General features: G+C 47.1%; 1 protein-coding gene across 1 annotated transcript in view; it reads right to left on the bottom strand.

Moving 5' to 3' along the window:
* The window catches only part of huwe1 (HECT, UBA and WWE domain containing E3 ubiquitin protein ligase 1), a 74,975-nt gene that overhangs the window by 11,563 nt on the left and 47,038 nt on the right, over positions 1–16,374 (bottom strand). The window contains exons 53-73 of the mRNA XM_083657007.1: positions 16,073–16,148; positions 15,863–15,961; positions 15,592–15,719; positions 15,343–15,502; positions 13,858–14,086; positions 12,396–12,574; positions 11,228–11,317; positions 10,208–10,368; positions 10,066–10,108; positions 8,741–9,052; positions 8,231–8,441; positions 7,302–7,426; positions 6,839–7,059; positions 6,290–6,684; positions 5,521–6,193; positions 4,675–5,404; positions 4,466–4,560; positions 4,012–4,168; positions 1,225–1,357; positions 760–801; positions 53–255 (exon numbers count right to left, since the gene is read on the bottom strand). Coding sequence (XP_083513133.1) covers positions 53–255; positions 760–801; positions 1,225–1,357; positions 4,012–4,168; positions 4,466–4,560; positions 4,675–5,404; positions 5,521–6,193; positions 6,290–6,684; positions 6,839–7,059; positions 7,302–7,426; positions 8,231–8,441; positions 8,741–9,052; positions 10,066–10,108; positions 10,208–10,368; positions 11,228–11,317; positions 12,396–12,574; positions 13,858–14,086; positions 15,343–15,502; positions 15,592–15,719; positions 15,863–15,961; positions 16,073–16,148 — 4,462 coding nt within the window. The remainder of the gene's footprint in view (positions 1–52; positions 256–759; positions 802–1,224; positions 1,358–4,011; positions 4,169–4,465; positions 4,561–4,674; positions 5,405–5,520; positions 6,194–6,289; positions 6,685–6,838; positions 7,060–7,301; positions 7,427–8,230; positions 8,442–8,740; positions 9,053–10,065; positions 10,109–10,207; positions 10,369–11,227; positions 11,318–12,395; positions 12,575–13,857; positions 14,087–15,342; positions 15,503–15,591; positions 15,720–15,862; positions 15,962–16,072; positions 16,149–16,374) is intronic.

Genomic DNA, 16,374 nt, shown 5'->3' on the forward strand with positions numbered 1-16,374 from the left:
ATGGAGGCGTTAACAGTCAGAATACTGTGGTATATGTGTGGCGTCCTCCTACCTAACCGTCCTGTCTGTTTGGCCTTCTTGTTGGCGCGGCGCGTGTCCTCACGAAGCTGGATGATAACCTGCAGGACTCGTAAGAAGAACTTCTGCGTCGACGTCTTGGAGGTGAGGGAACTCATGCAGGGCAGCTGCAGCTCGCGCCCGCCGAGTGTGCGCTTCTGGGCGGCCACAATGACGACGCTCTCCGCCCCGTCGAACCTGTTGCCCAGCCAACACACGAAACAAGGCAACAAGGCAATTGCAGTTATTATAAAGAAATTGACCTGCACACATACATATGCAAACAATCGCCTATGTACACACACTGCCACAAGACCTAAGACCTGATTTATGTGAGCCCCGAGTCATTTATCAGTGGTGTAGTGGTGCCTGGAGAAGTGGGTATATTCTTAATTTATGCCCCAAAATAAATGAATAGAGTTTTTTTTAAGTGACCCGTCCAGCAAAAGATAAACACCCTGTGTTAAAAACAGTGACATGTAAGACTACCCGTTTATTTAGTTCACCCAAAAATGTACCAGTAGTAGTATTTTGTACATTGGCACTTAACTTCTTTTTTATTAAAATTTGATTTTAAATCAAATAAAATTCTACTGCCACGTTAGGAGAGATGGGGCATCACTTTTATGACATAAACATCATCTTTAGCAAAACCAGGAATACACTTAGTTTAGCTTGATTAATTTGTACACATTCAGTCACCTGAACTCTGCTGGTCTGTCTGATTCCTGCCTCCAGTTGGCTCTGTTAAACAGATCAGTGCATGTATTCAGTAGGTACAGGACTGATGGCTGCATATAGGAGACTTTTTAAAACGACTATTCAGTTGAACTCAAAAGACAATTGTATGATATAGGCTGCACCACTGCAAATTATTTAGCTACAGCTAACATTGAGTTACAGTTCATCAAACAACAATAGATAGCTACATATTCCTTCACTCTCCTTGCCCTGCTAGGTAGCAATAGTCACACTATAGTGATTTAGAAGCGGGCATCTTCAATGGCGACTGAAACATAAGTGGGTATACTTGGTATACCAGTATCACACCACTGGGTCATCATTTTGTATTTGTGCTGAAGTTAAATGGAGTTTAGATTGGGTACCATCAGCGTGCAAGGTGTGTTGCCCAACCTAACACCTTCCCCACAGCCTCCCAAAGCTAACCTGCTAGTCATTTTGCCCTTGAGCCTGGCTGAGAGGGAGGAGTCCTCTGGAGGGGCATCAGGGGATTGGGCATCGGCCCGTGCCCGCCTCTGCTGCTCCAAGTTGTACTCTCTGAGCTCGGCCAATAGCGTGCCTGAGAAAACGAGAGAAGAGGAGGGTTCAAAATATATGTGGGAGAAAGAGCATTTGCAGCATAATTAGGGGTCCAAGCACGAAGTGCGTGGATCCCTATTGTATCTGTTCCGATTATTTTTTTTCTTCTTCTCCGGTAAAACTGTATGTACAGCAGAAACTGTAATGCTCAGCGTAGCCAGACTGGGCACATAGATTGTAAATGTGCCTCACTACTCAGAAACAAAAAATTACCCATATCGGCCAGATGGTGGCGCTATAACAGACCATTTCGCGTTATGGTCCATATCTTCTGAACCGTGAGGCGTAGAATCAAAATTCCACTTCGGCTGTATTCCCTGGATCAATACGCATCTATCCATATAGGCCACGCCCATTTGCGTGTGCCTAGATTTTCCGCCATCTTGGACTTTCTCAAAAAAAAAAAAAATGAACTCGTCCTAGGCCACTTGCCCGAATGAGCCCAAACTTTTTGTGTGTCATCTCTGGACTTCCCTGATTTAAAAACTTAGAAAGAATTTGGATACGTGAAACCGTCTTGAAATGATAAATGTTTAAACTTTTGTGTATTTACTTTTGTTCTTTTCCTGCCCTAAAAGTGTGTGGATCTCAGAAACCATACACCCCCCATCACCCAAACTTTCCACACAGGTTCACGACATCACCCACTACTCAGAGTAAAAAAATTACACCAATCCACCAGATGGTGGCGCTATAACAGCCAATTTCACGTTTGTCGGTCCATAACTTCTGAACTGCGAGCTGTAGAATCAAAATTCCACATCTACTGGTTTCCCTGGAGCATCATGTATCTAACCCACTAGGCCACGCCCATTTCTGTGTGGTAGATTTTCCACCATTTTGAATTTTATCAAAAACCTACTTTTGCGAGCTCCTCCTAGACTGTTTGGCCAAATCACACGAAACTTTTTCTGGGTTATCTATGGACTACCCCGACCTAAAGTTATTAAAGGATTTTGGATACGTGAAACCGTTTTGAAATGATAAATGTCTAAACTTGTGTGTATTTGCTTTTGTTCTTTTCCTGCCCTAAAAGTGTGTGGATCTCAGAAACCATACGCCCCACATCACCCACCTTTCTACATAGTTTCAAGACATCACCCACTACTCAGAGGAAAAAATTACACCAATCCACCAGATGGTGGCGCTATAACAGCCAACCACCACTACTACTGCCGCTGCTGCTACTACTACTACTACTATTCTTAGTACTTCTGCTGCTACTATTGCTACCACTCCCACTACTACCAACACTACTACTACTACTAAATATAAATAAACTGAAAAAACTACTACTACTGCTACTACTACTACTACTAGTACTGCTTGGAAACCGTCAGGTCACCGGATCTCAACCAAACTTTGTTTACTTGTGCACATACCAAGTCTGAATAAATGTGCACTATCTGACATATACCCCCCAAGTCACCGGAAGCTTGGACCCCGCATCGCCGCTTGCGGCTATATTGTCTATTTGTTTTTCTTCTTTTTCTGCCCTAAAAGTGTGTGGATCTCAGAAACCATACCCTCCACATCACCTAAACTTTCCACATAGGTTCAAGAGGTCACCCCCTACTCGGAGAAAAAAAAATACACCAATCCAACAGATGGTGGCGCTATAACAGACCATTTCGCCTTATGGTCCATATCTTCTGAACCGTGTGTCCTATACTCAAAATTTCACTTATCCTGGATTCCTTGGATCAATATGCATCTATCCATATAGGCCACGCCCATTTGCGTGTGCCTAGATTTTCCGCCATTTTGAATTTTATCAAAAACCTACTTTTGCGAGCTCCTCTTAGACTGTTTGGCCAAATCACACGAAACTTTTTCTGGGTTATCTATGGACTACCCCGACCTAAAGTTATTAAAGGATTTTGGATACGTGAAACCGTTTTGAAATGATAAATGTCTAAACTTGTGTGTATTTGCTTTTGTTCTTTTCCTGCCCTAAAAGTGTGTGGATCTCAGAAACCATACGCCCCACATCACCCACCTTTCCACATAGTTTCAAGACATCACCCACTACTCAGAGGAAAAAATTACACCAATCCACCAGATGGTGGCGCTATAACAGCCAACCACCACTACTAATGCTGCTGCTGCTACTACTACTACTACTATTCTTAGTACTTCTGCTGCTACTACTGCTACCACTCCCACTACTACCAACACTACTACTACTACTACTATTACTACTACTGCTACTACTACTACTACTAGTACTGCTTGGAAACCATCAGGTCACCGGATCTCAACCAAACTTTGTTTACTTGTGCACATACCAAGTCTGAATAAATGTGCACTATCTGACATATACCCCCCAAGTCACCGGAAGCTTGGACCCCGCATCGCCGCTTGCGGCTATATTTGTATAATTGTTTCTGGAAAGTGAATGTCTCAGTGAAATGCCCTTTCTTTTCTTTTCTTTTCTTGATTCTGTACAAAGGTACATTATGATTTGTTGTGTGGCCATCTTGGCGATTGTAATTATGATATAGTGTCTTGTAAGACCATATGGGCTGGGCACCCAGGTGCATGACACTTAAATAAAAATATCAATCAATCAATCAAGCAGCCATATCAGCAGGAGAATTGGAATCTGTGTAGTAGACTAGGAGCGGGACTGACCGATCTGTTTGCACAGAGTGTATCCGAGGTGTCGCGCTCCGCTCAGCAGCAGTCTGAGCACCGTGTCTCTGGTCACACCGTCTCCTCTGGACAGCTGGAGCAGGATGTTGGCTGCGTCCTCCAGACCCTCCTCTGAACACGAGTGAGATGTCAACACCTTGGAAGGAGGAGAGGAGGGGGGTGTCAGAAAATCATTTGAGATATTATGAATCAAAGTGTAGAAGCAGGGTATACTCAACCGCAAAAGTCTATGATTAATGAAAGTTATTATGCTACTGAGATTTTAAAATCCTTTTACTGTTTTGCTGCAGATCAAATCACTTTTTTTTTTTTAGCACTACATGACATTTTCCATGATCTTTAAATCTTTAAAATGCCAGGTTTTACAAAGTCATGGGGACAATATGTCGCCATTGACAACCCTGTGAACACCCCCCCCCCCCGCCCGCCATACCTCGACAGAGAGTTGTAGCTGTTTCTCAGTGAGTCCAGTGGAGGCCATCTTGTTGTCGCTCTCAGTACTGCTAGCAGCAGCGGCCCTCTGCTTCACTGTTTTCGACAAACCACCCAAAACACATTTGCGTTATTCTCTACTGAAACCATGGTTACATCGGGAGCAACAAATACATAGATGTATTTTCTGGGGAGCACATCACCGTCTACCTGTGGAGATGATTCCAGTGGAGGTGGGAATAGAGGTTGCTGTGGAGGATGATGTCTGGGAGGCTGCTAGGCCCGTCCCTGAGGAGGAACCCTGTGCTGGAATAACCACAGAGCCTCCTAGGCCCGCCACAATGGCCTGGGCGGCAGAGACCGTCGATGTTGAACCCTGGGTGGTGGTGGCTTGAGCGGCCGCTCCTGAGCTGGTAGCTGCAGTGGCGCTGGCAGCCTGCGGGGTAGGGTGTCCAGCAGGCACCTCTGTGGCCTTGTTGTCAGGCAGGGCGATAGAGATAAGGGAGAGCAGGCGCAGCAGCTTCTCAGTGAGCAGGGAGCTACGTCGGATGACGGGGTGGGACAGCATGTTCATCAGCTGGCCGAGCGGGGAGGCCTCCAAACTGAACTGGGCCCCCTCGGCCTCGGCACTGCCCCCCAGAGGCACTGTCTTCATGGAGGCTTTGCCCTTGCGGCTCACATTCATGTTGTCCAACTTGACCAGGAGGTCCCAAAAGTCAGTGGAGATGCCCAGGGACTGGGGTGTAATGGCAAAGGAGCCCAGGGAGTTCTGGGTGTTGGAAGAGTTGGAGCTGGGGTTGTTCTGGGACAGGGACCCTGACCTGGACCCAGCCACCTCCGCCCCCCTAGAGGAGGCCGAACACAGACGAGAGTCCAGAGCGTCGGAGGACGACGATGACAGATCCTTACAACGTTGCTGCGTAAAGTGGCTGGGGAACACCTGCATAGACAAGACAAGCAAGAAGATAAGACTCTTAATTACCAAGTTCATATCTTAATTGAGAATTCACAGATTTGACAGCAAAGACATTTTGATGATGTTTGATGGACTCTCACCTTGGCTAGTTGGATGAGTGTGTCCAATACGTGTCGACAGACCACCGGAGCAGCCTGCGGGTGGATGTGCACAGTGGAACCTCCACCTCCGGCGGCACACGTGACTCCCGCCGCGGTCCCAGACACGCCTCCTACTCCGAGCGCCCCGGGTCCCGTCGACCCGCCGGCCGAGTGTCGGTCGGCGTGCTTCCGACCCGACACTCGCTGGATCTGGAAAATGTTTGTCCGGCATCCCAGGGCCGCGTCCATAGAAACGGAGAGCCAGGAGAGCTGGCTGGAGCTGCGAGACTCCACCCGGTTCAGTAGCTCTAGGGAAGAGGAGGAGGAGGAAGAGGATGAAGAAAGGGAGGAGGAGGAGGTGGCGGCGGCGGCCGAGCCTTTTCCTCCACAGCCGCCCTGGGAGCTCCTCTTGCCGCGCGAGTCTTCCAGGCGCGACGTCTCCACGCACACCTCGCTCTCGCTGCTGCGCTGCAGGATGGACAGCAGGCTGCGGATGACCCAGCCACGGGTCTGAGAGTGGTAACAGAGGTTCCTGAGCACACGGTGCAGACGGCTGGTGTTCAGCTTGGGCTCGTCCACAAACAGCAGCACCAGTAAGCAGGACAAGGCCTCGTGGTCCAGCAGCAGTCGACCGCGCAGACGCAACAAGGAGTCCACGCTGGAACTGGAAGGCCTGGGGGAACACCAACAAATAATAAAATCTCTGTATGATACTTTTTTATCTTATCACAAATGCAGTATTAATAATAAGAAAAAAATGAACTCTCACCTGCTGTGGTTGGTTCCTCCACCCATCTGGAAGGTACCTCCTCGCTGCACAGCCAGGCGGGTGTACTGGACGCCACGGTTGCTCCCCAGCCGGCTGGTGAACGCCGGCGAGCGCAGGATGGCTGACAGAGCTGAGGAGGAGCTGTGGCCAAACAGCCTCTCGTGCATCAGCTGCCTTTGGCGGGCCTCCTGCTCCCTGCGCAGCGCGGCCGCTTCGGCGGCGATGTCCGGGGGCATGACGGCCAGCACGCTGTCCTCCATGTCCTCCAGGACGCTGCGCCGGAGCTCTGAGGGCAGCGTCTGGATGAAGGTGACGGGGTCCAGGGGCGTGTCGCCCTGCGCCGGCTGTTGGGCGAGCTCCCTGCGCTGCTGCTCTGCCCGTTGCTGGGCTAGCACCTAGTACAGCCAACAACAGCCATGCTTTAGTTAAAAGGGACTGGTTATGTGCAGATTCTCTGCAGAGACTGATTTCATGGGAAACCAACACTTCTAAACCAGCGCAATGAAAAAGGATTGTGTTAACTATAATTCTTCATGATGGATATCTCACCTCCTCCTGGATGGCGGGTGGTAGAGCTGCCAGGAACTCGGGGCTGACCTCTGTGACCCCTGGTCCTCCGAGCACAGGTGCAGTGGAGGGCGGCAGGGTGGAGGTGACTGGAGGACGGGATGGAGGTCTGATGCCCAGCTGATTCTGCAGCACCTCTCGACGGATGTCCTCAGGAAGAGCTGCCAGGAACGAGGGATCCACACCCTCTGGCAGACTGATGCCTTCCCGTGACAAAAACACAGAAACAGTTGTCAACTGTTGATAAACGGTTGATTCTTATGTTTTGTTCTGCTTCCCTGTGTTTGTCTTTCATCATTCTGTTCCAAGATTGTTGATCACTGATGTACTGTAGTTAGTCTCACTCACTTGTGATCAAGGGCTAGAAAAATAAATGAACTCCTAACTAGATATAAGATAATGACAAAACAATTAAAAAAAAACATGGCGGTGAAATTGCATTTACCTGCCAGTGGGTCCTCATCATCATTGCTGGTTGATGGGAGGGGCTCTTCCTGAATGGCTTGAGACTGGCTGTCAGCACTGTCACTCCTGGGCATCACCTCCCCAGGGGACGAGACAGAAGTAGAGCTAGAAATAGAGAAGAAGAAAACAACTCGTCTTACAATCAGTCGGTAATTATAACTGTGACATACCTGCCCCCTAGTGTCCTCTAGAGAGAGTGGCGTCAGCGGAGGACCAAAATGCGTGACTCATTATTAGCCAATGAACAGCGAGGAAAGCGTTGCACGCTACTTTTGAATGCTAAAATAAAGCTGATAATGTACAATTTGATTCAAGAAAAGAAAAAAAAAGTGTGAAAGTACAACACAAACTGTCCATTTTGCTGCAACTCGACAGTGCTGCTTAATCCAGGACCTTACTTCCTGGAACTCTTGAGAGTAAAAAACTGGTCCATTGGAGTGAATGGAGATGTCACGACTCTTCTATCTACACGCCTCTGCTGCCCCCTAATGTACCCCCAGCCTTCTGGGAGACAATTCTTTCTCCCCCCCCCCCCCCCCCCCCCGATTTTTTATCCCCCATTAGTGCTAATTTAATTTATTTATCCTGGTTGCTACTCCACCCTCTGCCGATCTGGGGAGAGCCGAAACTGGCTCCATGCTTCCTCCGAGACATGGGCAGTTAGCCAGCCGCTTCTTTTCACCTGACAGGGGAAGCTTCACCGGTAGGACATAGCACGTGGGAGGATCACGCTATTCCAACCAGTTCCCCTCCCTCTGAACAGGCGCCCTTAACGACCAGAGGAGGAACCACATCAGCAACCAGGATATTGCATGTTTTGGTGAAGGGGTTCCTATATGAAGGAAACCCCCGGGGTGCACGGGGAGAACATGCAAACTCCACTGGGAGATGACTCTTAAAGCGACTCACCCTGTGTCTGCATCCGTCTGCTTGTCTGCCAGCCCGCTGTCCGCACTGCCAGACAGCTCCTGAGACAGGTGGGCAGTCTGGGCGGGGTTGGCAGCAGCCTCTTCCTGTGTGGCAGAGGCGGGGCTGCTGGTGTCCATGGGTGAACCCTCCAGTTGTGACACGCCCACTACTGGAGGCTCGGAGGCCTCCACAAGGTCCGGACTCAGGGAGGCTGAGGGGAAAGAGTAGAGGGGATAGGGGGGGGCAAACCTTACTCAATACACCATTCTCCAATTTCATGGATGGCAGAAGAAATCATGGGTGACAATGTGATTTGTAATGCACATTGTTCAGAAAATTGCATGACAGATGTTGGCTACCAGCGATGGTCACCAACATCATTGCCAGTACAGGTGTGCGCTCTTACTGCTGGCCAGTCTGTATAAAGAGAGTTTTCAAAGTTTAGTCTACCTTCCCTGCCTTCATCCAATGCTCCTCCTCCTCCTCCTCCACCACCTCCTCCTCTCTCACCGATTGTGGGCGCTGGGGACATTTCCATCTGGGACGCCTCTGCTTCACTGCTGGGCCTATCGGCGCTGGCGGATGGAAGTCCCGCCCCCGCCAGAGCGGCCAGTGAGTTTGCGTGCGACTCGGCCAGCAGCAGGTCAGCGATTGGCTGGTGGACCTGCTGGCTGATGGCGGTCTCCAGGGAGACGAGGGCCTGCTCGTGAGGAGCAGGGGTGGTGGGGGTGACCTCTCCTGACGGGGGCGCGGTGAGGAAGCCCTCGGAGACCCTGGGTGGGTCCAGACACGACGCGGTGCCACTCTGGGCCTGCTCACCCTCTGCAACAACCAGAAAACATCTATGTGAAGGGTGTACACACTTGATATTAAGGGTTTTTGCTTTGACAATATCAGAAATGTGTGGTCCTGTACTCCGTGATCGTACACATTCACAAGGTATGGAAATAGTGTAATACTCATTTGGATGTTTGGTGTTGTCACTGAAAATATGATTGTCTCCAATGACTTGCTATCAAAACAAATCTTTCCTTTACCAACTTGCGCTTACCAACTTAAGGTGGGGGGGGATGTTGCACAGCAGTGTGATATTAGATAAATATACTAATGAGAGTAATATATTGTCAAAGAAAAAACATACTATTACATACATTTAATATACTATTACATATTAAGACTGCAGCTAAAACATAAATAGTTCCAAAAGCCTTTTAAAAATGTTTCAAAGTAAAATGCAACAAAGTGTGTGCCAAGCTAAACCCTCACTTTAGCAGGACTGGAATGAGCATGTTGACCACATTCAACAGAAACACAGGTAGGATGTCAAGAGCCTACACTGAGGAAGGCAGTAAGTTGTCTCGTTATCTCCTGTACGGGGTACACAAACCTTATCCCCAACAACAACACAACTTACTACCTCACCACAGCATAGTCACACTGCAGAAAAACAATAGGAATCCGTGTAAAAAGCTACATCATGAAGCAACATTGTGCAGAGCTAGGTAACATTAGAAACTTTAATGCCAGTAATGCAACTGATCACATTTTCAGTTGGACACTTATTAGCAATTTTGCGAGTAAGACTGGATCTCCACAGCTGCGGATGAAGATCGCGGGTTGCTATCGCGTCGCCGTGAGAAAGACAGTAGACTGTATAGTTATCTCCCAGATCTGGTGTGATCCTAAAACTATACAAACTACTACCTCATCCCACAGCACGCACTGCTGGGTGCCCATCAGCGAGATGGGTGTCCACTCCAGACAAGGTCTTCAGTCTTAGGCATTGGAACAGTATGCATACAATCAAAAGCAAAAACTGTACAAGATCACAGTACCTGCCGTGTTCTCTGCACCATTAACGGTCCCCAATCCAGAACCCTATAGATATAAACAAAGAGTTGAAGTTGAAAAGACAGATGTAGCCTACTTCTATGTTTGATTTCCCCCCTCCTCTTCTGTACGTGTTGGTTTCCTGACCTGCAGGCTCTGTTCTCTGGCCTCTTCTGCTCCGGAGGCCCTCCTCTCGTTCTGCTTAGCCTCCTCCTCCTCAGCCAGCTGCCGCCTCCTCTTCTCACGACGTTCTTCCAGCTCCTCGTCTCGTAGACTCTCCAGGTGCTGCAGGATGGGCACCTTCACCACTGGAAACACAATAGACAACATCACTCATTCATCCTGGGTTGTGAGATGTGTAAATGTTGGTGTGTGAGAATGACCTCCTGGTAGGGATGGAATGATTCACTGATTCAAGTGTGTTAGGCATTAAGACTGGTGCAGCCCGGTACAGACAGCTTGTATCTGGCAAAGGTTGGGAGGGAATTGTACTTAAATGAATGCAGGCTTGTGGGATAGGATGGTGGAGGTTGTACCTCTTGAGAGGTTAAGACACCTGCAGCAGCCTGGTATGCCTATGGCATAGCAAGTAGGCAGTACTTCACTGATTAGTAGGGGTGGGAATCACTGATGCCCCACGGTACGATATTATCACGATACTTAAGTCACGATCCGATAGTATTGCAATATGCTAGTAATGCGATATATTGAGTATTGAGATATATTGTGATTTATTACCTTTTTTTCAACTGCAAATGATGTCCCAAAAGTAAACACTTTGTCAACATGTGTTTTATCTAATGAGATAAAGTTTCCAGTCTGTTCATCTCACTTCAATCATATTTATTGGAGCAAAATGGGATGGTCAAGCAGACAGACTGACCAACACTGCCATAAAAATCTGTCATAAATGTTGCATGATGCACTTGATATTTTGTATAATAAAATATCACGATACTTGGCATTCGATATACGATATATTGCCCACAAAATATCATGATACTATGCTGTATCGATCCCCCCCCCCCCACCGAATAGTACCCACAGGTTCTCTGAGGTTGTCTGATTTTGTTGCCTGCTTAAAATGTATCTTAGGTGTACTGAATCGAGATGCATGTTCAATTGAGATACACACACTCCTAAGTCTTAAGTCTTAAAGCAGCCTACCTGCTACACAGTCGTGCATACTCTCAGCATCCAGCACTTTACACTCATCTGTCCATCTGGTTAAGGCAGTGGGGATACTAGAGAGGGTGCCTGTGGAGACAGAAGGACAGAACTGTTAGGAATTCAACCCAATGGCACCTCAATGGTGGAACGAGCTACCACCTTCGGTCAGGACGGCCAAATCACTGCCGATCTTTCTCGGCAAAGACTAAAAACACACCTTTTCAGGCTCCATCTGGGCCCTTCTTGAACTAACATCTTTCTCTCTCTCTCTCTCTCTTTAAAAAAAAAACGTTACCACTATTCCTTCAGAAGTTGTAGCTGTCATAGACTGTGTTGCATAGTTGATTTCTCTATTCCTGAGAAAAATGTGTTACTGTAAGTCGCTTTGGATAAAAGCGTCTGCCAAATGACGTAATGTAATGTAATGGTGTAGTGGTGCCTGGAGAAGTGGGTATACTCTTAACGCATTGATACCTGATGCAGCATTTGCGTGAATATCCCTTTAAGACCGTGTAAAGGGATACACACACAAATGCTGCATCAGGTATCAATGGGTTAATTTATGCCCCATTTAGGCCCGTCCCGGCCCAACGCCATGTGTTATAAACAGTAACATGTAAAAATACTCTTGCATATTTAGTACACCTATAAATGGGCCAGTAGGATTTGCACATTGTCACTTAACTTCTACTGCTCGACTTCAGGGAGTAGCCTAACCTGGAGGGGTGGCTCTGACATACAGTAGCTCCCTATCACAAGGATGCCAGTTAGGAATAGAGCTGCCGAAAATAATCGATTCAGAGATGCATCGCGATGCTTAATAGGACGATTCTGAATCGATTAACAAATATCAAAAATCGATTTAATTTTTTTTTTTATAATCAAATAAAATAGAATCTAAGTACATGCAGTTGTTTATTTTAATTATGGATCATAATACAATGCAATTCCAAATGCACTTTTATTTTAAAAGTAGCCACACAGTGAGAAAAAAGAAAGTGAGAAAAAATAAATCATGTATTGCGGAAAAAGTGATGCATCGATTTAAGATGCATCGTATAATCGAATCGAATCATAGACTTGACGTATACCCCACACTAAACCACCCAATACAAACCCAACAGTGTAAATTCCGTGACATTGACTGTCCTCGAGTGCTTCTCACCTGCTTGTCCACCAGTGCTGCTCTGCTCGTGGAAGAAGTCGTCCAACAGCTCATCATCAGAGCGAGCGATGATGTGCACGTCCTCGTTTCCTACCAGAAGGCGAGCGCGGCCACGAGACTGCAGGGGCAGAGAGCTGGACAGCTGCAAGATGTCCGCCGCAGCACTGGGGCCCAGCAGTCTGAACAGAGGAGGAGCAGACATGTTCATCAGTGTTACTACTCAACGTAACAGATCTGCTATTCACCTGATGTAGAAGAGACGGTCTGGCTTGAGAGACTAACGGGAAGTATAAACACACTTGGAACGGATTGTGTTTACACTTCCTGTGGCAGAGCTTATGCCCGCATCCTGCTTCAGTGAGTCACTCGCTTTGACCAGAGACGATCTCTGTAGTTTTTTTTTTTTTTTTCTCAGATTTGTTTATTAGTTTTTCAACAACATACAGGTGTTCAAAAGGTAATTTGTCACGCTTTGATATTGTGTCACATATAGTATGCAGAAGAACAAGATCTTGCACAATCCAATGACAGAAACATAAAAAACAACACCAACACAAACAAACAACACAAAACGTACATATTGGTCACCAAGAAGAAAAGAAAAAAAAATCTATACTAAATTTACATGATACAGAATGATACATTCCAAACCCACCATCTGTGCATGAAAGACTGTTACTCTGGAGTGGCAGTAAACTCCAACTTTTTAACATGTGTAAAAAAAGGGGCCCCAGGTTTGATCAAATTTGGCAAGTGAGCCATTTACAGAGCACCTGATTTTTTCAACTTTAACAAAATAAAGAATGTCCCTGATCCATGCGGGTCGATCTCTGTAGTTTGAGCAGGTAAAACAGCCGGTGTTTTGAACACGACGTCGTAACACAAATGGGTCAAGTGGGCGGGGCTACATAAGGTGAATAAGGGGACATTCACACCAAGTGTTTTTGGAGCTGCCAGCGTCTTTCTGCAATTCATTCTCTATGTAAGGACGCGCTAAACGGGCTCTTCTTTTAATGAACGCACCTGGCGTTTAAACGCTGGTGGCGTCTCGTCTTTTTGGCGGAGCGCTGTGGGCGTTTTAAAGCTGAAAAAGTTGAACATTTGGAGGAAAAACATGCTGCTCGTCTTTTTCTCCTCCCAGAGGGATCCTCTACCTCGCTGCTGCCAGAATTGACAATAATCTGGCTTTCATGTTGACAGTGAACAACATCAAACAGACAAAACTAGCTGGCTACCGTCCGTGTGGTCGTTGTGTGCTCAACTCTAGTGCGCGCGACTGCAGGGGAAAATAAAACAAAGCTAAAAAAAAACGCTCCTGTGTTTTGTGCACAATGGAAGCACTCTCAACATGATTTTCATAGCGTTCTGACTGAAAAAAAAAACGCTTTTGGTGTGAATGTCCCCTAACACGATACAGCAGCGGGCATTATATCCTGTCAAACACGAGGGCATCCTCTCTCACCTCTGCAGGATGAGTGGAGGGTTGGGCTGGCGGTTGCCGGGGTAGTGGACGTGGATGGTGTGGCCGGTGTTGGCAGTGAGCTGGCGCAGCGTGCGCTGGCTGCGGCCCATGCCCTGTGCCAGGCGGCTGCTGGTGCCCGGCGCGCCCAGCGTGAGGGAGCCGTGGTCGGCGTGGCGCACCATCAGCGGGTGGGAGCTGGGGATGTTGCCTGGGGAGGGAGGGATGTCAGCTGATGGAAGAGCACAACAAAAAAACACAGTAGGCAGACATTAGGGGGGGGGGGACAGCTCAGGACAGCTCAGGCAACAACCCCCCCCCGAGTCATTCATGTTCATGACCGCTGAAGCAACTGGAAATCTTAAAATGTATTTTCTGCTTTTTGTGTTAAAGTGATAATACGTAAGATTTTCATGTAAATAAATGTCTGTTAAGTCACGATCTATCTGATAGTGACTTAACACAATGGTGATTGAGCCTATGGCTCTTTGATGGAAGCCGTTGCATTTTCAGTATTGCAGCATTTATGAACTTGGTGTCTGTGATGAGATGAGATGAGATAAACTTTATTGTCCCAGGAGGGAAATTTGTCTTGGGCAGAAAGTGCTTGTACCAACATCAGTGTAACAGACACAGTAACACAGAACAGACACGGTCACAGTCACAGCATTGCACTAAAACACAGGAAGAGTGCAGCTAGGCACAAGATTGCACAGCCCTATTGCATGGTGTGTTTAAATCATCCAATCCCATTAGTAAGGGAAGAATAAAATAAGCAATAAAACCATAATACCATAAAAATCGTAAAAGGAAAAATCTAATAAAAATCTGCAGCGGATTAGATAAAAGAATAAAAGAGTAAAAGAATAAACCAATAAAAATAGGATTAAGAGGTAAGAGAATAAGACCAAAGTAAGAGCAGTAAAAACAAAAACAAACAAACGCTAAGGCTTTAAATACCGCTCCCAGTTGGATACCTACCTAGCCTTACTGGAGAGCTACACCTGGGGGTAGAGCTACACCTGGGCGTAGAGCAGGCTGTTTGTTCAACAGTGCAATAGAGGTGGGGAGAAAGGAGAGCTTATAGTGGTTGCTCCTGTGTTTGCTAGCTCTGAATCTTCTCCCGGATGGTAGCAACTCATATTCCGAAAATAAAATGTGAGAAGGGTCAGTCAAGACTTTATGAGTGACACAGGGTGGGCGGAGCTAACACAATAGACTCACTCTGATAGGTTACTGTAGGTTCCTGACAACTATTCCTGGTTACTATGGCCGAACAAACTGAGTAATGTCACATAATAACACTGTTTGGACCTCACCTGCAATTACCACTCATCGCCAATAGGTGTCACCCAAGAGAACAAAACTGAAATCTTCTGTATTATCCCTTTAACATTTTATTGTGTCTAAACTCTAGCAATGAATCTGATCATCATGCCTCTTGAAATGCTGGCAATACATTATCCTGAGCATGAAGAGCTCGCTCACCGGTGCTGGAGAACATGTTGTCAAACTCTATGATGAGGTCATCATCCCTGTCAAACCTCTCAAAGCGGATGTGGGGTGCAGCGTTGATGTCAGGAAAGTCCTCATCCAACTCCATCTCTGAACCTTCATCATCGTCATCCTCATCTCCTTCTTCATCATCCTGGGGGGGAAAAAGTGACAGCTATGAGTCTTGAAGCTAAATCCCACCCAAGACATTTTTTTTCTGAATTCATTTGTATTCCTCCATGCCTGGTCCTCCTCCTCTTCTTCTTCCTCTTCCTCTTCTTCATCCTGGCTGTCCTCATCATCATTGCTGCCGCTAGAATCTTCCTCCTGCGTGTGCTCCTCATCCTCTGGTTCCAGGATATTCATAGAATCTGATGGTAGAGGTAAACGCAACCAGTCCTTACAAGCCGAACTTTAGAAACACGTGGTCGTCATAGTGGTACAGGGGTAAAAAAAATTGTTTTTGTTTATTTCCCATGAAGAACACAAGTTGTGCTGTGTTTTGCCGTTTTACCTTCACGATTGGCCTGAAGAGTGGATGCCTGACTAATATTGGAGGGGGCCTCGTCCATCAACACGTCCTCCTGCGATTCGTCCTCACCACTGCGTCCCACTGATTGACAGAACAGACAACGAATGAGACGCCAGCGTTGGGCTTCTCAGCCTAACCTCATTGCTCTCTCTCTCAGACCAATGAATGTGGGCATCGGCGGCTGTAATTTACCTATAATGGTGCTGTTGACCGCACCAGCATCTCTCTCTAGCAGCTCATCAATCAGATCCACCAACTCGTTCTCCACCTAGAAACACAGGAAATTACACGCAGATGTCACCTATCTGTATGGCATGTATTTGTGTTATTTGGTAATGGGGCGCAATACCATCTGAGCATTGTGTTAAAGGATTTAATACAGGCATGTCCAAAGTCCGGCCTAGGGGCCAATTGTGGCTCGCGGACTGATTTTAAGTGGCCCTTGTCTCGTCTCTCAAAATATACTATATGTGGCCCTCCACACAGTACAGTTC

Source organism: Poromitra crassiceps, assembly GCF_964638095.1.
Source record: "Poromitra crassiceps genome assembly, chromosome: 20".
NCBI classification, from domain to species: domain Eukaryota; kingdom Metazoa; phylum Chordata; class Actinopteri; order Beryciformes; family Melamphaidae; genus Poromitra; species Poromitra crassiceps.